The sequence below is a fragment of the Cetorhinus maximus genome, chromosome 12 (assembly GCF_964194155.1).
Source record: "Cetorhinus maximus chromosome 12, sCetMax3.hap1.1, whole genome shotgun sequence".
Classification (NCBI taxonomy): domain Eukaryota; kingdom Metazoa; phylum Chordata; class Chondrichthyes; order Lamniformes; family Cetorhinidae; genus Cetorhinus; species Cetorhinus maximus.
The window spans coordinates 81,001,546-81,024,512 of record NC_135890.1 but is presented as its reverse complement, the minus strand read 5'-3'; the positions used below and the strand labels follow the sequence as shown (position 1 = coordinate 81,024,512).

The 22,967-nt window shown below is 44.3% G+C and overlaps 1 protein-coding gene across 2 annotated transcripts in view; it reads right to left on the bottom strand.

Annotated features, from left to right (window-relative positions):
- Positions 1 to 22,967, bottom strand: part of kremen1 (kringle containing transmembrane protein 1) — a 256,485-nt gene that overhangs the window by 194,846 nt on the left and 38,672 nt on the right. For both annotated transcript variants that reach the window (XR_013578183.1, XM_078554008.1), the window contains exon 2: positions 19,456 to 19,618. Coding sequence is in view for 1 of the 2 variants with exons in the window: in XM_078554008.1 (XP_078410134.1) it covers positions 19,456 to 19,618 (163 nt within the window). In the remaining variant the exon portion in view is untranslated. The remainder of the gene's footprint in view (positions 1 to 19,455; positions 19,619 to 22,967) is intronic.

Sequence of the window (22,967 nt, the reverse complement as noted above, 5' to 3'; positions counted from 1 at the left end):
TGCCAACTCTCCAGGATTGCCCTGGAGCCTCCAGAAAGCAAGATATAATCATTCCGGAAATGGTTCATATAGGCATTGCAGGAACTTTGCAGTTTCTTTATTTTCTTTGATCACTTGTGGTTTTCAGCTGTAACAGTATTAGAGACTGTAAGAAAGGGGGAGTGTAGTGATTGGAGGAATACCCTTTCCTACTGACTTTCGGGTGTCATGTGATTGCACTGACGAATGAGCCCTAAGCATGGGTGGCCCCCTTAGGGGCGGATCTTTCTAATCGTAGATGTGGTTCAAGCATGTAGCTTCTACATGAGCTCTGTAATAAAGTTACCTGTTTCAAGTAAGAAACCTGTCTGGTACATCAAGCTCATTACAAAGAGGTTAAAGACGGGAGGTCATAATCTCCAGGAATACGTATGACCTGCGTTGTCAACCTTAATTGGAACACATTTTCACTTTTTTGTATCCAGTGTCATCATCAAGTACCATGTTGGGTACAAGGGCCAGAACCAAAACACATTTGAACTTTGATACAGATATGACCAAGAGTGGTCTCGTAACAACGACATGTTAAATGGTTGGAATTAATATTCAAAGTTCAGCTTTGAATGCAACTAAATGACCTGAAGCAGGATTTAAAGACAGGTGTCGGATTTTCTTTTGTTGGTCCTCTGAATTCAGATCCTAGCAGTCTATAATATTTAAACATTTGCATTCTAACAGAAACCAAAGCCAAATACATCAGCCTGAGAAATCGCTGATTGCCCCATAACAGCTATCATGGACAGGTTTTATTTACATTTATATTACATGGGTGAATTTATTCTGCACCCTCTCTGAGCCCAATATATCCTTCTAAGGTGTAGTGTCCAAAACTGAACACTGTACTCCGGATGCTGTCTAACCAGAGTTTTTATACAACTATGGCATAACTTCCAACTATTTATATTCCAGCTGATTGATTTGCAAAATCTAAACTTCACAATAAAATAAGACATTTTCTTTGTAATTCTGTCTTACAAATGGCACCTTGTGACCGAAGGTGGATATAAAAGTGCCTTCTGTCTTGGTTGACATTTTTGTGGTGTGATATCATTAACAATGACGCTTGTGCTGATCACCCACAGAATTCCATCCTAAGATCTGAGGTTCTGCTAGAAACTGGGCAGAGTGTTAACAGTTGGTGAAGCTACCAATTCCACTTTGAGGCCACTGTGACCCATCAATGGCAGGTCCAGGCAATGACAATCATCCCCATTCAGTTCTTACAATAGTGAGAGACTGAATACATCAAAGTAAGAAATAATCAACATTTGTATAATTGCTTATATCATCAGGGCTCCCCAAAGACAACCAATAATGGGATGAACATCCACTTGGCTTTGGCTGGGTGAGGGATGTAGACCAAGATACCCAAAGTATTCCCTGCTTTCCTATGAAACAGTTCCATGGGGTCTTTTTCATTCACTAGACCTGTACCAGCCAGACAGGAACGCACTTTAATAATGGGCAGGTAGTCTAATTAGCAGGATGAGATTTGAGGTGTCCCGGAAGGATCTGTGTTGGTGATTCAACAATTCATCATATTAATTAATGAGTCACAGGATGGGATAGAATGCCTCATATCCAAATTTACCACTGACTAAAAGACAAGCAGTTTTATAAGCAGTGTAGATGGAAGCACTGTGGGTGTGCCTACATCACGTGAACTGCAGTAGTTCAAGAAGGCAGCTCACCACCATCTTCTCAAGGGCAATTAGGGATGGGCAATAAATGCTGGCCTAGCCAGCGATGCCCACATCCCGTAAATTAATAAAAATAAATAAATAAATAACATTGCAAAGAGGTATTGATAGACTAAGAGAATGGTGTTAAATGGATTTCAGTGTAGGCAAATTTAAGATAATCCATTTTAGACATAAAAAGGATAGAACAGGGTGCTTTCTGTACCGTGGGAAGCTGGAAACAGTGGAGGTCCAAATAGACTTGGGAGTCCAGGTATGTAAATCATTAAAATATCATAAACTGGTACAGAAAATAATCAAAAAGGCTAATTGAATGCTGCCATTTATATCCAGAGGATGAGAATAAATGGAATTAGAAGTTATGCTTCAGCTATACCAAGCCTTGGTTACACTGGCTACCACGCCTTAGGAAGGATATATTGCCCTTGGAAAGTGCCGCGTAGATTTACCAGAATGATACCTGGACTCTAAGGTTAAATTACAAAGCGAGATTACACAAACTAGGGTTGTATGTTTGGGATTTCTAAATTTAAGAAGTTTTATGTCTTGGGTAAATGAATTCATTGGCCAACCCAACTCTAACTGCATCCCTTCCTATGTTTTCATCAATTGCTGCTTGCAAGCAATAATGGGGAGAGACTGTTGTAAGAATAAACAATGATGGTTTATTGAGACAGAGGGCAGAGGACCAGATCATACGTGCTCACTCAGAAACCTCCAGAACTAGACTTCCAGTTGCCCACGCTGCACAATGATTCATCAGTGCATTCTTTTAAAGGGGCAGGGTACCTCACTTTACCACAAGAAGCAATTTGATTGAAGTTTTCAAGATATTAATGGTAATGGATAGGGTGGATAGGGAGAAACTATTTCCGCAGGTTGTGGAATCCAGGGTTAGAGGCATCATCTAGAATTTAGAGGCAGATCTTTCAGGACTGAAATTAGGAAACACTTTTACACGCAAAGGGTGGTAGAAGTTTGGAACTCTCCTCTACAAAATGGCAAATGATGCTAAGTCAATTGTAAATTTTAAATCTGAGGTTGATTTTTTTTTTAGCCAAAGGTATTAAGGGATGTGTAGCAAGGGGGCTGAGATATGAATTTGAGCAACAGATCAGCCATGATTTCACCGAATGGCAGAACAGGCTCAAGGGGCTACATAGCGTATTCCCGTCCCTATATTCCCGACCCACTGGTTTTGACAAGCGTACTACACTATTGGTTTCTTTGTTTCCCTTTAGCCTCTGTATTGTTGTATTCACTATTCCTTTGTTCAGATGTTTACCTGCTCCTAACTGATTGTTTCTCAGGTCTCCAAGTGCCCTGAAGCATACGAGGTTGACCCAGGATGATTCACTGTCTTTCAACAGATTGGAACGTGCCCAGTCTATGCTCCACATGTCTGGCAAGATAATCATAGGGGTCTAAAGATGACTTTTGAACAGCAATGCAGACAGAAGTACAGTGATCTCTACCTGATCAACAGGAGCTGTTTATCCAGTGAACTGAAACCGATCGTGAATATTTTGTCATCATCCAGATCTGTAGCCCACTTTTCTCAAAACTCCACGTTTGAACCCCTCTACTCAGCTTTCTGGCATTACCACAGCATTGAACATCCCCAATCAAAGTCACATTCTATGTGACCGTGACCACGGCAAACTATTTGTTGCCTTCACTCTGCCACAAACTCTATTTGCCAGCAACTGACTCCATCCCTTGCCCCGGACAGCGTCTCAGGCTGAATCAGACCATTCCAACTTGACGTCAGGTTGAACTTCAACCTCCCATAACCTCTTCATCACCAACATCCCCTATCTTCACCTCTATAACATTGCGTGTGGCTGTCTCTGCCTCAGACAACTGCTGCTGAAACATTCATCATGAATAGTTACTTCCAGTCTCAACTGGTCCAGTTGTTCTCTGATTATTTTCTTAAATGTTTTGCTTTCAATCAATTCATCAACCAGTGGCAATAGTTTCACTTGATCAGCCTGATTGAAACTGCTTATAATTTCAAAATCTCCCTTTAAACGTCATTAGTCTGAGCAAAGTAATGGTGAATATCATAAAAGAAAAAAAACAGAATAAAACACCTTTACTTAACACTTTTCATGGCCTTCATCACCCGAAGTATTTACAGCCAATGAAATACTTTTGAAGTGCTGTCATTGGTGTAATGTGTGAAATGCAAGAGCCTATTTGTGCACAGGAAGTTCCCACAAGCAGTGATGAAGGAACAAGATAATCTGTTTTAGTGATGTTGCTTAAGGGATAAATATTGAACATAAGAATTCTCATCCTCTTCTTTGAAGTAATGCTGTGGGATCTTTCACATCCAGCTGAGAGGACAGATGGAGCCACCTGAAAGTCGGAATGTCTTCAGTGGGGGCTGTAATTTTGTCAGAGACATTGGCATAAAGGAACTATGGTATTTGCAAACAGAATGTAGCAGAGCTCTCTGCAAAGGCTCTGCATCAGGTATGTTAAGTATTATGCAGATCATCCACTACTGCAGTTCAAGCTACAATAAAATAGCTGTTTGCTGAGCGTTGGTGACATCGAAATTGTTTAATAAACTGTCACACGTAATACAGCCCATATCTAATGCCCATGTCTAATGTCTATTATGTAGCTGGAAGCAAGGGCTTATTTGCAGGAATAGAAGGTTCATTATAAAGATTGCACCTTTGAAATTGTTCAGTAGCATCACGTGCCCTTCCTGCCTCCAAGCTCACCACCAGCGAGAGCACAAGATTCCACCCATTGTGTGTGTGCCGACTCTTTGAAAGCGTTATCCAATCAGTCCCACTTTTCCTGCTCTTTCACTGTTCCCTTACAAGTTTTTGCCCATCTAGTATTTATCCAATTCCCTTTAATTATTTAGTTAGCTTCCATTACCCTTTTAGGCAATGTATTCCACAGCATAACAACTTGCTCCATAAATTTATTTTCCCTCATGTCATGTCTAGTTCTTTAGTCAGTTACCTTAAAATTATACCCAAGAAATTCATCGTGTAGAGAACAGTGGCACCATTACAAGCCTAAATCTCCACAGCACAAGCTCACTTTTTCAATAACATCATAAAATACCCAGCAACAAAAGTGGACCACAATTAAATTTAAGCGGATCAAATACGGCAATTTAATAAACCATTTCAAAAATGCTTGAATACATTTCAAGTACTATGTTGCTGTCATGTTCAGTTATGCTAACTTTGGATGGGACAAAACAAAACAAACCCAATATTGTTATTCAGGTAGTGAAACAACAGCGCATCTCATTAATTAAGTGCTTTAACAAATGCAAAAAGTTTCAATGTTAATGTAAAAGCAAAAAACTGTGGATGCTGGAAATCCAAAACAAAAACAAAAATATCTGGAAAAACTCAGCAGGTCTGGCAGCATCTGCGGAGAGGAACACAGTTAACGTTTCGAGTCCTTATGACTCTTCAACAGAATTAAGTAAAAATAGAAGATAGGTGAAATATAAGCTGGTTTAAGGGGGGGGGGGGGTGGTGGGACAAGAAGAGCTGGATAGAGGGCCAGTGATAGGTGGAGATAACCAAAAGATGTCACAGACAAAAGGACAAAGAGGTGTTGAAGGTGGTGATATTATCTAAAGGAATGTGCTAATTAAGGGTAGAAAGCAGGATGAGCAAAGTACAGATAGCCCTAGTGGGGGTGGGGTGGGGGGAAGGGATCGAAATAGGCTAAAATTAGAGATAAAACAATGGATGGAAATACACTTAAAAATAATGGAAGTAGGTAGGAAAAGAAAAATCTATATAAATTATTGGAAAAAACAAAAAGGAGGGGGAAAATCGGAAAGGGGGTGGGGATGGAGGAGAGAGTTCATGATCTAAAATTGTTGAACTCAATATTCAGTCCGGAAGGCTGTAAAGTGCCTAGTCGGAAGATGAGCTGCTGTTCCTCCAGTTTGCACTGAGCTTCACTGGAACAATGCAGCAAGCCAAGGACGGACATGTGGGCATGAGACAAGGGTGGAGTGTTGAAATGGCAAACGACAGGGAGGTCTGGGTAATGCTTGCGGACAGACTGAAGGTGTTCTGCAAATCGGTCACCCAGTCTGCGTTTGGTCTCTCCAATGTAGGGGAAACTGCATTGGGAGCAACAAATGCAGCAGACTAAGTTGAGGGAAGTGCAAGTGAAATGCTGCTTCACTTGAAAAGAGTGTTTGGGTCCTTGGACGGTGAGGAGAGGGGTAGTAAAGGGGTAGATGTTGCACCTTCTGCGGTTGCATGGGAAGGTGCCGTGGGAGGGGGTTGAGGTGTAGGGGGTGATGGAGGAGTGGACCAGGGTGTCCCGGAGGGAACGATCCCTGCGGAATGCCACCGGGGGGGTGAAGGGAAGATGTGTTTGGTGGTGTCATCATGCTGGAGTTGGCGAAAATGGTGGAGGATGATCCTTTGAATGTGGAGGCTGGTGGGGTGATAAGTGAGGACAAGGAGGACCCTATCATGTTTCTGGGAGGGAGAAGAAGGTGCGAGGGCGGATGCGTGGGAGATGGGCTGGACATGGTTGAGGGCCCTGTCAACCACCGTGGGTGGAAAACCTCAGTTAAGGAAGAAGGAAGACATGTCAGAGTTGTTGCTTGATATCTATGTGGTCCATTTCTTTGCCCCAAGCACATCAAGTCTTGCAGAAGGCCTAACTGGAGATGTACTGAATGTTAACCAGCTTTATTAGAAAAAAGTGAACACAACACATTGGGCAGAAAGCTATTATTGGTATGAGAGTTTGTAACTGAAATCTGATTGGTGCTGCTGCAAAGTCTGTGTTTGCTTCAATCCAATAGTTCAATTAGTTCAATGAAATATTATACTTGAGAAGGTGAACAGCCATTTTACATGCATGACTAGCATGAATTCAGAGTCCCTCTACCGTACAGGACCAGCTTGGGTGAATGATGTGGACAGTAAGCCTTTTAGCATTGCGATTCCTTCAGCCGATCCCACTGCAACACCAAGGATTTGGTATATTTTATATTGGGGCTGGTGATGGGGGATGGAAGAATAAAATAGGAAAAGGAAGAAAAAGAGAGAGGGAAATATGGTGTAGAAGTAGCATCCATTTTTAGCATCCATTTTCAACATCCTGCTGACCAGTGAAGCCAGTTCAAAATACTAGTGTCACATTAATATAAACTTTCCATATCAACTAACTTTATGGCTCTGAGTAAGGTCAAAAAAAGACTTGTATTTAGAGGTTGTAGTAATTATGGTTTTATGTAGTTTGCAATGTAACTTTAAGAATAATATTTGTTAAGGAAGATCACATGATCTGTAGTAACCAATAGGAGAGTAGCACGGGCTACCTCAGCAGTCAATGTAGAGACAGAGTTGAAAGTGCACATGTAGTTGCTGCTGAGTATATTGTAAATAAACTTAAAGCTTCCATCCAACAAGTATCTGCTGATCAACTCTATCATTAATAGTACAACTCAGCCACCCTACAACAGATGTCTATAGCATTTTTCATGACCAGTAAACATCTCAAACTGCTTTATAGTTAATTAAATGCTTCAGAAGTGTAGTCACTGTTGAATGTGGGAAACACAACAGCGAATTTGCACACAGCAAGCTCACACAAACAGCAATATGATAACGACCAGTTAATCTGATGTTTTTAGTGGTTTTGATTGACGGATAAAAAATTGACAACATAATGCCAACAATACAAGCATCTCTGTGCTGTGTATTCATGCTCCATTGAGCCAGTCCAAGGTGGCTTGAATACAACATCAATAATATTTCCAACATATCATGTGACTGTGCATGATACAAATTATAGCTGTCTAAATACTGCAGTTACATTGCTAAGTCTAGCCAGCTCCATAGTCCTGTACAACACATTAGATGGATACAGCAATGCCTTCCACTTGGCAAGGCTTGGAGAAATAATGTATAGTATAGATTACACCACGACCTTCATTTCTACTATTCTTCATAGTTACACCTTTTGGAACTTTTGAGCATTTCGACCCATTCAGCTGTAAAGGGCCATTTTGCAGGTGCCTATTGGTGATTTCACTAGAAGCAATATTCAACAAGGCCAGACATCCTTCCCCCCTGCAAATGTACATTAAAAATAGCGGACCAGGTGAGCACTGGAGTAATATGCTCCATGATGGATTTGTAGGAAACTTCATTCTCTGGTGCTTTAATGAAGGTGTTATAATAATTGGATTAACTTCTTTGCTAAAATGTCAGTTAGAAGAATTTGATAGGAAACAGCAGTCCACTGGTGACAGCATAGCTCAGAGGGTAGTGCTCTTGACATCAAAAGGTCATGGCCTCAAGCCCCTCTCCAGGAATTTAAAACATATTCTAGGCTGGCCCTACAGTGTCACGCTAAAACAAAAGCAAAATAACACAGGTGCCAGAAATCTGAGATAAAAACAGGAAATGCTGGAAATACTCAGCAGCTCAGGCAGCATCTGTGGAGAGAGAAACAGAGTTAATGGGTGGAATTTTCCGTGCCCGCTGGCGCCAGGCGTGTTCAGCAGCATGAGTGGACAATATGGCCAAAAGGCCAGAAATCGGTTTCACAATGTTGTGAAACCAATTTGCAATCATCCGCTCAGCCCATCGATTGCGGGCCATGGGACATCGGGAACCTCATTGTAAAACATCTACATATCATTATAAGGCCAGCCCAGAGGAATTATCCCCCCAGTTGGATTGTCTGCTTACGTCTGTGTGATTGCACACCGCCATGTTTCACAACAGCATATATAAGACGTGTACTTGATGGGCATGCGCTTTTAGGGGAGTTCGGACGTGAGTAACACAGTAACGTTGTGCAGCACTTGCCCGGGTCACCTGTTGAACTTCAAGGTTTAGGCGCTTTGAATGGGGCGGGGGGGAGGGCAAGGACTGCCCTTCGTTTGAGGCGTCTTGGAGGTGGGGACAAGGGCTGCCCTGTAGTTGAGGCTCATTGTAGGGGGGGTAGTGGGGGGAAGGTGGGAAAGAGCTGCCCTGCGGTTGATGGTAGTGCACAAGCACGTGCAGGGTTGCAGGGAGGGAAGCAGCCACGCATTAGGGAAACCTTGTATAAAGTGACCATTCCACTGCAGCTGAGACAGTTCAGGCACAGCCACATTGATATGATTGGAGTCAGGCCTCTAGCTTATCTGCCCACTCAAGCAATGCAGAGGCATGAAAGTGCCACCAAGTGCTCCAGAGCTTTTCATCCCTCAGGCACAGACTGCAAACTAATAAGTGTTTTAGTGGGCTGCAGAACAGTTGAATGACTGGGCACATTGTACAATCTCCTTGCTAAAGATGGCTGTGGAGCAGTCACTGCTGGAGGTGCTCACAGCCCCTTGTGAAGTCATCATCTCGGTTTGGACCAGTCTCCCCCATGGTTTAAGCTAACAGCGTAGCCTTGCAGTGCGGGTTAGGAGAATGCCTGTGCCTGAGCTGAGAGCAGAGCATGCAGTCCAATGGGCAAAGCTGCTGCCAATCGGTCAGGGTGGGGTGGAGGTGGGTGGGGTTTCGGGCAGCCACGTAGCGCACTAAACTCTGACCATCCAAGTGGTGGCCAGCACTCTCCGGGATGCATTAAGGAGCCTTCAGACTTAACCAAGAGAGGTTCTTAGAACACTCAAGCTAATCCATGTGTCTCTTTCTTTCATCCTGCAGGTGGAGTACATCAAGAGCATGGAGCCTGGTGACCTAGCTGTATGCATCATGGATTACAGAGAGTGAAGACGATAGAGAAGAGAGCAATGGAGGATCCTGGCTGCACAGAGGGAGGAGCAGCACCAACAGGAAGAAGGGGTGGCTGGGGCTACCGCACATGCCGCAAAAGAGCCATAGGGAGCTGTCGCGCCTAGCGGCACCCTGGATTTGTGGACGGTGCCTTTCATTCCTGCAGATGACCGAGAGCCAGTGTCACTGAAGACTGCGCAGGTTGAGAGAACTGGTCGGTCACATTGGCAGGATTTGGCGCCACGGGGACATGGAGGGCATCCATTGCCAGTGGCCATGAAAGTGACTGCGGCACTCAATTTTTACGCCACTGGTGACCTCTATGGGACTTTGCAAGTCTCCACCCACAAATGTATCCATGAGGTCACGGATGCCACCTTCATGAGGGCACACAACTTTATGCATTTCGCCCGGGACCAGGAGAGCCAGGATGCAAGAGCGATTGGATTTTCCCAGATCTCGGGGTTCCCACAGGTGCAGGGTGCCATCGACTGCACTCATGTGGCACTCAGATCTCTGTCACAACGGTCAACTGTGTCAACTGCAAGGGATTCCATTCACTGAATGTGCAGCTGGTGTGCGACCACCACAAACACATCCTGCAGGTCTGCGCACGGTTCGCAGGGAGTGTCCACGACTCCTACATTCTCAGTCGGTTACAGGTCCCTGACATCTTTCAAGGTCCACAGAGGCTGCAGCGATGGCTCCTCAGGGACAAGGCCGTGGCTGATGATGCCCATGCAGCGACCTCAGACTGTGGCAGAGCAACAGTATAACAAGGTTCATGCTGCAACTCGCAACTTGGTGGAGCAAACCATTGGGATGCTGAAAATGAGGTTCCAGTGCCTGGACCAGTCTGGTGGAGCTCTGCAACATAGTCCACAGAGGGTGTCACGCATCATCATTACCTGCTGCACCCTTTACAACCTGGTGCTGCAACAGGGAGAGGAGCTAGCTGAGGAGGAGAAGGAGGAGCTGTAGGTCTCCTCCATTGAGGAGGATTTCAACAGGGATGAGAGGTCCTCGAGAGTGACAATGAAGGTGATGAAGCCCTCGCACTGGCCAGGCGAGGCAGGGGTGCTCAGGGGGCCCTCATAGCTGCTAGACTTTTGGATGACAACATGCAGTGAGGAGACACCATAGATCCTCACATTGCATCTATGAATGTTTGACTCCAGTCTGGCTGATGGCAGCATACATCCCCTCTGTGATAACGTTCCTGTCATGGAGACGCAGTGGAAGCCCTAATAGTCGCTCGACTGCAGGAGGATGATGATGACATGCAGTGAGGACACTCCATAGATCTTCACATAGGCTCTGAGAATGTCTGACTCCTTGCTGGCCGAGGGCAGCTCACTCTGTGATCAGGGTCATATAATGGAGACGCAGCTATGAAACTTTAAAAGCACTTGATTCTTTGTCCACCTTCAGCACCTGAGCCCTTCAGGAGCACAGCGTCACTGGTCACAGACACTGAAGAGATGAGGGCCAGCCCCACCTTAAAGATGCTGAGAGCACACTGAGAGAATTAGAGAACTCTGTGGCGCCTGCCCACTACATTCTGGCAGCAATGACGAGCACTGTCAAGGTGCAGGCATCAGTAATGTGTCCAGGGAGTGTGAGGCCGGACCATCACTTTGGTCTGAAGGCTGCAGAAAGCACAGGGAAGAGGCCCTGGACTGAGACACCTGCCTTTATCTTGTGCAGAAAGGTTTCACATCTGAATGACATGAGCACTGCTCATCAGAACAAGGAACCATAGGCAGGGAGACATTGTTGAGAGTTTATTGGCAATAGTGAACATTATGTACAAGTGACTAACACCAGTGCCCAGGCTGTGTAACTACATCTTCTTAACCTTCCTAATGCTGCCGCTATGTCTTGGTGCTCACAGGACATCCACAACAGAAATGGAGGCAGCCTGCTGACGGCGACACCCTGTCTGTAATGCCCTTGGCAGGCATCCTCTGGAGGGCCAAGACCTTGAGGGTCCCGGCCTGATTTCGGGGCCCTGCTGAGAGACAGTGGCACCCTCCTCGACCTATGGAGCTTGAACTGCTGGGGTCACAGGAAGAGAGGGTTCGATGGGCTGGACAACCCCGGAGTCACCTGGGTGGATGGCCCCGGGGTGTGCACCTGTTGATCCTCCTCCTATGGGTACCCGAGGGCCCCTGGCTGACTCCTTAAGGAGAAGGGGAAGCTGGAGTGAGATCAAGCTTCCCCACAGCCCTCTCGCATACGCACAGTTGGAGGTCAACTACGACATCAGCAATGGAGTTCAGCCTGCACAACAGTGCAGGAGCAACATCCTGGACCAAAATCTCCATGGCAGCCGCCGTCTTACCAGTGTTGACCTCGGTACATTGGCATACCAATTGGTTTAGCCTGAAGGTGGACGGATTCTTCCATCATGCCTTGCAATCTGAGGAGTGCAGCGGACATCCCTTCCTGATGTTCCTGAGCTTGACTTTGCAGCTCCAGCAACTGAGACATGACCGAGTCCAGAGGCTCGTCATCTGACTCGGACTCAGCAAATTTCCAGCCTCCATCAGTCCTCAGAGTGCCAGAGATCTGGGAAGTCCCTGCCTCCGCCTGCTGTGGACCAAACAGTGCGATGTGCTCACCAGATTGTGATCCCGAGGCTACTCTAAAGCTAGGTCCCACCGAGGTGTGTGTCTCTGCGCTGGTGGAGGGTGTGGGTGAGCGCTGTGACGGGTCTTCAATTAGGGTGTCATCAGATTCTTCTTTGGAGGTTTCTTCACGGCTTGAGTCGAGGACCTGGGTTGTGACTCAGTCAGCTGTTTCCCAGATCTGCCTGCGAAGCAAGGAGAGATAATTAGTGCATGGCAATGGCCTGTGAAACAGGACACATCACTCACAGCATGGTTGCCTGATGGATGTTGCATTGTTGGTCCTCACTTGGTAGAGCAGCGCCGACCTCACCGTCAGCACAGGACTGGTCCAGATCCTCACTGGCCAGCTGGATGGCTCTGTTTTTAAAGTCTGTGAGGACCTTGATTTCAGCATTCCTCCACCCATGGACAGGATGAGGACAATGAAGGTGTGTGTGAGAGAGTGAATGGTGATGTCCCTTGAACTGGCAGTGAGTGAGGGTCCTGTGGATGTGTGATGGGTTTGAGAGTGTGTGAGTTGAGAGTGATGAGAAGAGTGACTTACCCTGGTGGAACGGAGGAGATCATTCATCCTCTTGCGGCACTGGATGGCTGTCCTCTTTTGCAGGGCATTGGTGCTGACCACCGCTGCCACCGCCTCCCAAGCTGGAATGATGATGTTGCTGCCCATCCTGCGGCCAGAGCGGAGGTAGAGGACATCATGGCAGGCCTCTATGGTGTCCAAAAGGTGCTTTAGGGATGCATCACTAAACTGGGGGGTGCTACAGTCTTTTTGCCTTTCGGGGCCTTCCTCTCTTCAGCAGCAGTTCTGGGCTGGAAGCACTGAGACGTGTACGCGCAGGTACTCCTCAGATAGGGCGCCTGGCGCGATGAAGCAGCAAGGTGATGGCGTGCGAGCAAATGTGAGCCTGCCCGCCATTGAAACGCCTTGTTTCCCAGGAATGCAATGGCTTTGAGAAGATACAGCGTGAGAAGCCACCATTGCGGCTGGGGGGGTAAAAGGTCGCTTTCCCTGCCCGCTACCGCATTTAGTGCAAATCTGGGACGATTCCACCCAATGTTTTAGGTCTGTGATTTTTCTTCAGAACTGGGAAAAGTTAGAAATGTAAGAAGGTTTTGAGCAAGAGGAAGTCACATCATCTGTAGACATATCTATTGCTTCTTTATTTGTCCCATTACCACACCCTTTGGCTATGCACCTGTTTGTCGCTTAATCTCTCCTTCCCTCCACGCTATCACAGGCTTTCCCTTTTGTCCTCTTCCCAGCAACCCCGCATCTAGTGCTTGTCATTTGCTCAAATCCTATTACATTTTTAACATATACCCAGTTTCGATGAAAGGTCACAAACTGAAAAATAGGGCGGCACTTTGCAGTCCTCCAGCAGGTTTGCAGGTGGGGGTGCCTGCAAAATTCTGCCTGTGTCCTTCCCCCCCATCCTCAACCTGGCAGCAATTTTACAGGAGAGGGGAGCGAGATCTAAGGCGGCCCTGCCTGCCCTTTCTCCAATCCTTAAATGGCTAATTAAGTGCCCACCCAAGGTTTGTCCCCCCCTGGATATCCCCTCACCCCTGGTTCCCACCCATCTCAACAACCCCAGGCCCCGGTGCCTCCTCTCCTGGCCCCACAGAGGGTCTTACCTGTATCCAACCCTTTATTCTGTGGGACTCGGTGTAGTCCCGAGCAGTGACCACCTCTCCCAATGGTGCTACTGAGACTACATAGCTGCCAGCCAGTCAGATTGGCCGATAGCCCTCTGAGGCAGGACTTCCTCCCCAGATGGGGGCAGAAGACCCGTCTCCGGCCAATTAACACTTGACAGAGCCTTAACCATCAGAAGCAGGTGTGCGTTCCCCACCGACTTTTCTGGTGGTGGGAGGGAAACAGCTATCTGAAAAACTCTGCAATGTTAACTCTTTTTCTCGCTCCACAAATGCTGCAAGACCTACTGAGTATTTCTAGTACTTTCTGCTTTTATGGCACCACAATGCATGACTGGAGTTGCCATCTTTTAAATGAGGCTTTAAATAGAGACTCCATCTGCCTGTGCGCGTGGGCAAAAAGGATCCCAGGGCCCGTTTTCAAAGAGCAGGGGGCTCCTATCGCATTTACCCTCAAAAACAGGTTCATTCAATGTTCATTTAATTTGCCATTTATGAGACCCTGCTGGTATACAAATTAGCTGCCTCCATAACAATGTCAACCCTACTTAAAACATAATTCATTGGCCAGGAAGATTTCGGGTCATTCTGAAGAGGTGAAAGACACGTTAAGTTCTTTCTGAATCACATCGTGATTAAGTGTTATGAGTAAATATTTGAGAACTCAGCATAATTTCTGCAACAAACTTAGACACAATAAATATAGTTTAGTCGAGAAAACAGTATGGAATGAGATTCTTGGTTAACAAACTTTATTGAATCTACTTTCTGATGGTCAGCATTATCGGCTAATTGACCTCTATGTAATGAACAGTTCCCTTAAGATTGTTGTGTTGGAAATGTGTTTTGTTCCCCTCATTTTGATGCTTCCTTCTTGCAGTGAGTCCCACGTGCATTGATTGCAAAATTTCCAGTCTATGTGCATGACTTATCTCCTCATTAATATTCATGACTCATTACAATCAGGGGAAATAAAGTGCCTATTTTGGTAAAAAAACTGAATTTATTTTACTTTACTTATTGGTATTAGTCACAACATGTAGACTTTAGGTGTTTGTAAAGTCCAATTTTTAAGGATATTTTATGTTGGTCTAATGAGAGGCTGTCTTCCTGGGGTATGGAACATTCTTTTCCTTTAAGCACCCATTGTCAGCATCGAGTGCTCCCAAGTCAGGTGTATCACATACAGTTAGATTTATGGAGCCAGGTTCCCTGAGCTCAATCCTAAGAATGAATTGCAATGGAAATTAAAACTGATTTTTTTTTTTGACAGGTGCCTGATCATCATTGCCTGTTTTATGCCTGGGTGGCAATGTGGAAAATCTACTCCAATATGTGTCAGTCCCAACCTCAGAAAGCACCTGCTGCTACACCATTGAGACAGTTTCCATTTCTCACAACAGTCATCCTATGGCCTCTATGTTTGAGAATGGCAGTTTAACAGTAGTTTTGTGCCCATTGGGAATTGGGTTGAGACTCCCTGAGTGCACGTCACACAGAAACTTTACAGAGGGAACTATCATCCCATTAATCTGAACCATCCAATCTGCTCACTCATCCAAACCCAATTTTCTATTGCCAGCATCGCATTTGAATAAAGAAAAAAGAATCTGTCAATCAAGCATTCATATTCATTTTATACCAAAGAAAATGTTAATGCGTAGGCACAAGTTAGAAGAGAGTTTCAGATATGAATGTATAACACATATTGTTCCTATTAATGTTTCAGGCATTATCCTTTACCAGTTCAGATGAAGGGTTAGACATGGAACATTAACTTGCTGCTTCTCTCCACAGATGCTGACAGGCATGCTGAGAGCTTTAAACTAAATTGTGGGCGGTGGGAGGAAATCAAGCAAGGGGATGTGGTAAATTAAAGGGAAAGGACAAGGTAATAGTACAGGGTAGAAACATGGGTAATGATAACCAGAGTGTGGCAGGAAGGGACAAAGTGTACAAACTTAAGAGTGCACCAGCAGATAAGGCCAGAGTTTGCAAAAATAGTAAACTGCAGAACTAAATGAAGGCTCTGTATCTGAATGCCCATAGCATTTGTAACAAAACAGATGATTTGTCAGCTCAAATAGAAATAAATATGTATGACCTGATAGCCATCACAGAGATGTGGTTGCAAAATGACCAAGGCTAGGACCTGACTATTCAAGGCTACTTGATATTTTGGAAGGATAGGAAGCTAGGAAAAGGTAAGGATGGCACTGGTACAATAGTGAGAGATAACTTTAGTTCTAAAGATCAAGATGTAGAACCAGTTTGGGTAGAGATATGAAATAACAAAGGTAAGAAGTCACTTGTGGGAATAGTTTATAGGTCCCCAAACAGTAACTACACTGTAGGGTGGAGTACACAGGAAGCATTAATGGAGGCTTGTAAGAAAGGTAGAGCAATAATCATGGGTGATTTTAATCCACATGTTGGACGAATCAGACTGGCAAAGGTAGCCTGGAAGATGAGTTCATAGAGTGTTTTTGGGACAATTTCTTAGAGCAGTACATTCCAGAACCAACCAGAGAACAGGCTATTCTAGACCTGATAATGTGCAATGAGACAGGATTAATTAATGACTTCATACTATAGGAGCCTCTAGATAGCAGTGATGATAACGTGGTTGAATTTCATGCTCAGTTTGAGGGTGAAAAGTGTGGGTCCAAGACTAGTGTTTTAAACTTAAATAGAGCCAAATACAAGAATGTGAAGACAGGGCTGGCTGAAATGAACTGAGAAATTAGGTTAAAAGTAGGACAGTAGAAATGCAGTGGCAGACCTTGAAGAAGTTATTTCACAACGCTCAGCAAAGATACATTCCAGTGAGATAGAAAAAGTCTAGGGGAAGGATGCACCATTCGTGGCTAACTAAAGAAGTTAAAGATAGAATCAAATTGTAAAAAAAAAATGTACAATTTTGCAAAGGTTAGTGGTAGGCCAGAAGATTGGACAGAGTTAAAAACCAGCAAAGAATGACTAAAAATAGTGATAAGGAGGGAAAAATTTGAGTATGAGAGAAAGCTAGCCAGAAATATAAAACAGATAGTAAAATTCCTACAAGCCTTTAAAAAGGAAAAGAATATCTAATGTGAGTGTTGGTCCTGTAGAGAGTGAGTCTGGGAAATTAATAATGGGAAATAAGGAAATGGAAGAAGCATTGAATAGATATTTTGTACCTGTCTTCACTGTAGAAGACATAAATAACATCCCCAAAATTCTTGTAAATCAAGAGGTGAAAGGGAGAGAGAAACTGAAAACAATTACAATCAACAGGGAAAGACTACTGAGAAAACTACTAGTACTAAAGGCTGACAAGTCCCAGGGACCTGATGGACTTCATCCCAGTGTCTTAAAAGAAGTGGCTGCTGAGATGCATTGGTTGTAATTTTCCAAAATTCCCTAGATTCTGGAAAGGTCCCAGTGGATTGGAAAATAGTGAATGTAATTCCTCTATTCAAGAAAGAAGGGAGACAGAAAGCAGGAAACTACAGGCCAGTTAGCTTAACATCAGTCATAGGGAAAATGCTGTAACCTATTATTAAGGAGGTTATAACAGGGTTCTTAGGAATCTTAGTGCAATGAGGCAGAGTCAAAATGGTTTTGTGAAAGGGAAATCATGTTTGGCTAATTTATAAAGTTCTTTGAGGATGTAACAGACAATGTGGATAATGGGGAACCTGTAGATCTGGTGTACTTAGATTTCCAAAGACATTTGATAAGGTGTCACATCAAAGGTTACTACACAAAATAAGAGCTCATGGTGTAGGGCATAGCATATTAGCATGGGTAGAGGATTTGATTAGCTAACAGGAAGCAGAGAGCAGGAATAAATGTGTCATTTTCAGGTTAGCAAGCTGTAACTAGTGGAGTGTCACAGGAATCAGTGCTGGGACCTCAACTATTTACAATCTATAATCAATGACTTGGATGTGGGAACCGAATGTATGGTTGCTAAATTTGCTGGTGATGCAATGATAGGTAGGAAATTAAGTTGTGAAGCGGAGTCTGCAAAAAGATATAGATAGGTTAAGTGAGTGGACAAAAAAATGGCAGATGGAGTATAATTTTGGAAAATGCAAACTTGTCCACTTTGGTATGAAGAACAGAAAAGCAATATATTATTTAAATGGAGAGAGGTTAGAACTATCCGGTACAGAGGGATCTGGGAGCCTTGGACATGAATCACAAAAGGTTAGTATGCGGGTACAGCAAGTGATTAGAAAGGCAAATGGAATGTTATTGTTTATTGCCAGAGGAATGGAATACAAAAGTAGGGAAGTTTTGTACAGGGCATTGGTGAGACCAAGGTACTGTTTTGGTCTCCTTTCTTAAGAAAGGATATATTTACATTAGAAGCAGTTCAGAGAACGTTCACTTGACTGGAATGAAGGGATTATCTTATAAGGAAGGGTTGAGCAGGTTGGGCCTGTATCCACTGGACTTTAGACGAATGAGAGGTGATCTTATTGAAACATATAGGATCCTGAGGGGACTTGACAGGGTGGATGCTGAAAGGATGCTGCCCCTTGTAGGAGAAGCTAGAACTAGGGGACACAGTTTACAAATAAGGGATCTCCCATTTTAGATGGAGATAAGAATTTTTTTCTCTCCGAACATCGAGAGAGAGCAGTGGAAGCTGGGTCATTGAATGTTTTTACATTGGACTTGAATAGATTCTTGATTTACAAGGGAGTCAAAGATTATATGGGGTAAACGGGAAAGTAGAGTTGAAAGTGGAGGCCACAATCAGGAAGCCGTAATCTTATCAAATGGCAGAAAAGGCTCGAGGGGCCAAATGGCCTACTCCTGCTCCTAACTCACAAGTTCGTATATTCCAGAATTTTTTCTTCTGCTTCCAGATTTCTGGCATCTGCCAGTACTTTGATTTTTTTATAAACCACTTGTTCATCTGGAGTTAACAAAACATCATTTTGCTAGTGATGGCAGGAAGTACTTCATCACACAAAGGGTAGTGGAAATCTAGAATTCTCTTCTGCCAAAAAGCTGTTGAAACTGGGAGCTCAATTGAAAATTTTAAAACTGAGATTGACAGATTTTTGCTAAGTAAGGTTTTTAAAAATTCCTTCATGGGCTGTTGAGCTGCCTTCTTGAACCGCTGCAGTCCATGTGGTGTAGGTACACCCACAGTGCTGTTAGGGAGGGAGTTCCAGGATTTTGACCCAGTGAAGGTACAGCAACTATATTTCCAAGTCAGGATGATTTGTGGCTTGGAGGGGAACTTGCTGGAGATGGTGTTCCCATGTGTCTGCTGCCCTTGTCCTTCTAGGCAGTAGAGGTCACAGATTTGGAAGGTGCTATTAAAGAAGTGTGCATCTGGTAGATGGTACACGCTGCTGCCACTGTGCGTCAATGGTGGAGGGAGTGAATGTTTAACATAAGAGGATGGGGTGCTGATCAAGCGGGCTGCAGACTTTGGGGAGTCAGGAGGCGAGTTACCCGCCATAGAATTCCCAGCCTCTGTTAAGGGGTAGGAAACTAAGGTGGATAAATGGAGTTAAGATACAGATCAACCATGATCTAAATATGGCAGAACAGGCGTGAGGGGAAGAATGGTCTCCTCCTTGTTCCTATGTTTCTACTTCTATAAGGACACAACACTGATTTAGGAAACTCCATATATAAAGGATAAAGGAGCTCAAAGGGTTAACATAGGTCAGCTGTTACCTGCAATAGTTATGATTCCCTAGGCCTCCTTCTCCATTGGGGTACTTGAGGGTGTTGTAAGGGTGCTGGAAGGTTTCATTCCAATACAAGCAGGGTTTTCCTCCTTGGTGTGAGGTTCGATTCTGGCAGCCTCTGTAGTCGGCACCATTAGCAGTATAGCACTCTGCAAGTGACACAGAAAGAAGTTCAATAAGCTGTCTACATAAGCCCTTTTGAGAACTACGTGCTCCAGCTCTGATGCCAGAAATGATGCCAATTTAATTCTGCTTTTGAGGGAGAAGTCCAATTTATTTTTTCTAAATTGTTACACAGCGACAATTCAACAGACAAAAAAAAACTCCATTCTATTTAGGATAGGGCACCATTAACATCAGACAACCCTGCTGGCTTAAACCATGATGGGATTTCTGATTTGAATTCATCCCAATGATTTTTTTTAACAGTTCCTAAAGGAGTTAAGAACATTTCCTTCTAATTGGTTCCTTATTTTTCCCATGGAAAAATTGGTAGACATGGAGAGTCAGAATGCTCCATGGAGTGGCGACAGCTCAGACATTGTTGTTGACATTAAGCATAATATGGTATGCATCTATAATTAGTACTGCTTTGCTAATTATGCTGCTAATCTCTCACTGGGTATTTTTCACCCTCTTACTCTGCCCTGGCTTTACCATCCTGGTTATCAAAAGGAAATTAAAGGTATATTTTTTAAAATGTATTCGTTCACAAGATGTGGGCGTCACTGGCTAGGCCAGCATTTATTGCCCAACCCTAATTGCCTTTGAGAAGATGGTGGCAAATTACTTTCCCAGATATGGTTTTCCACTTTAAGATACAGTGGCCAGAATTTTTCCCGTGTCGGGCGGGCTTGGTGGGAGCGAGCAGGGGCGATCACGGAGCCGTGCCGCCATTTTACGTGGGTGGTCCAATTAAGGCCCAACCAGCATAAGACGTGAGCGGTAGCGCGCTACCTGTGCAGGCGGGAGGAGGAGGGCCAGCACTCTTTTTGTGCATGCATACGAAAGAGCGCTTCAATCTCCCTGAGGCACAGAGCTTCCTCAGGGAGACTGAAGCACTTTTGAAAAACACAAATAAATGTAACAAAAATTTATTGAAACATGCCCCCTCATGTGACTGTGTCACATGAGATGGGACATGTTTTTTTATTTTTCTGAAAAACATGTTATTTCATTTGTAAAAGCTTCAGGAAACCTCATCCTCCTCGTGGCCTTTTAGCCTGCCCGCCAATCGTAAGGTTGGACGGGCAGCATAAAGTTGAAATTAATTACCTAGTTAATAGGCCTTTCATTTATTGGCGGGCGCGCAGCCGATTCCAGCGCGTGCCCGCCGAATGAAACACCATGAGACAATGCGATGACGTTGGGACTGCCCCCGCACGCTGGCTGAAAAATGCTAGCCAGTGTAGCCATGGCGCTTATTGGTATGCATCTAGAATTAGTACTGCTTTGCTGATTATGCTGCTAATCTCTCATTGGGTATTTTTCACCCTCTTACTCAGCCCTGACTTTACCATCCTGGTTATCAAAAGGAAATTGAATGTATATTTTTAAAAATGTATTCGTTCACAGGATGTGGGCGTCGCTAGCTAGGCCAGCATTTATTGCCCAGCCCTAATTGCCCTTGAGAAGATGGTCATGAGCCACCTTCTTGAACTGCCACAGTTCATGTGATGCACATACACCCACAGTGCTATTTGGGAGGGAGCTCCAGGATTTTGACCCAGCAATAGTGAAGGAACGGCGATATAGTTCCAAGTCAGAATGGTGTGTGACTTGGAGGGGAACTTGCAGGTGGTGGTATTCCCATACTGCTGCTGCCCTTGTCCTTCTAGGTGGGTAGAGGTCGTGGGTTTGGAAGGTGCTGTCAAAGGAGCTGTGGTGTGTTGCTGCAGTGCGTGTTGTAGATGGCACACACTGCTGCCACTGTGCATCGATGGTGGAGGGAATAGATATTTGAAAAACTTAAAAAAAGAAAAAAATTATAAGGTTACAAGGAAAGAGCAGGGAGTGGGACTAACTGGATAGCTCTTCCAAAGACCTGATACAGGAACAATGGAGCATGCGGCGATAACAATTATTCTGGAAACCCTGGCAGGAGATTGGGATTGTAAGTAGCCAACAATGTTTGGAATGTATTACACCACTCACTTCCCATCCATTTCCCAACCCAAACAAAATGGCTGAATGAGGAATTGTTTCCCTCCGACCATTAATTAATTCAATTGGTGAAATGTGCCAATCAGCCTAGCAGACTGACGTACTTAATACACCAGCATCCCTTGTTACATAAAATTTAGGATTTACAGGGTAGAAACAGGCTATTCAGCCCAACTGGTCCATACCGGTGTTTATGCTCCACATGAGCCTGTTAATGTGCTCAAGCATTGCTCTTTTGATGCATTCACATCATTCAATGAAATACACATCACTGAGAAGGCTGAAATGAAGACAGCTAAAGTCTTCATTGAAAGGTGAGCTCCTTCAAATTTTCTTTTCACAATCTAGGTTCTTGTGCTCTGTGAGAATTCATGCAAAGTTTCACTGGCACTGCAGTTGAGAAAGGAAGATTGCTAAGCCGTCACCAAAGTCAGCATGGCCTTTCGTGTTATGCGTTGAACTTCTTATGGGCTAGCAGAGAGCATCTGCAGTGTCAGACAGTTCTCTGGCCACAGACGTATCAACAGAAAAAGTGGCTCCATCAAATTGACCACTGACTAACAAGAGTGAGGAAGCAATTCAGAACTGCTGGTCGTCACGGAATCTACATCGCATTTGGGAACTTATCTCCAATTCTGTGCTTTCTGTGACCCAAAGGGGACTCTCTTTCTTTTAATCTTAGTGTGTACATGGTAGGTGGTTCAATCCCAGTCTCGCCAGAAGCATTCACAGAGCCTTCACCTTAAGGCAATTGCCTGCGCTACCTTTAATTGAATGGGAATGAAGAGGGAAGGAGAAATCCAGAAAGACCAATTTTACTCGATACACCAATAATTCATAATTATCCATGCATGAGCCACCAGCAGAAGCAAAACGCAGGTAAAAAGATACTCATGTGAAAACCAGAATTATTTTCAGATGAAGCACTTGTATCTTGAAGCAATGCTCTGCATGTTCCAACAATTGGAGACAGGCTTACAGTACAACCTTAACTCCCTCCTGGGATTTCCAGAATAACTGATAGCTGTGTTCTCTGTGCTACAAAGAGGCTTCAGCATTCACCTTGTTAGAATCATAAAGCACAGAAGTGGCCATTCAGTCCATCATGTCTGTGCTATCCAATTAGTCCCACTCTCCTCCACTCTTTCCCCATAGTCTTGCAAATATTGTCTGTTCAAGTATATATCCATGGTCACCAATGCCCTCTTAGGACATGGTACCTGAAGAGAGAGAGAGGTATATCCAATTCCCCTTTGATAAGCTGGACAGCAAAGCCAAGAAAGACTAAGACAGTGAAAATACCAATTTGGAGTTTGCAGCATCATCAGCATTCTT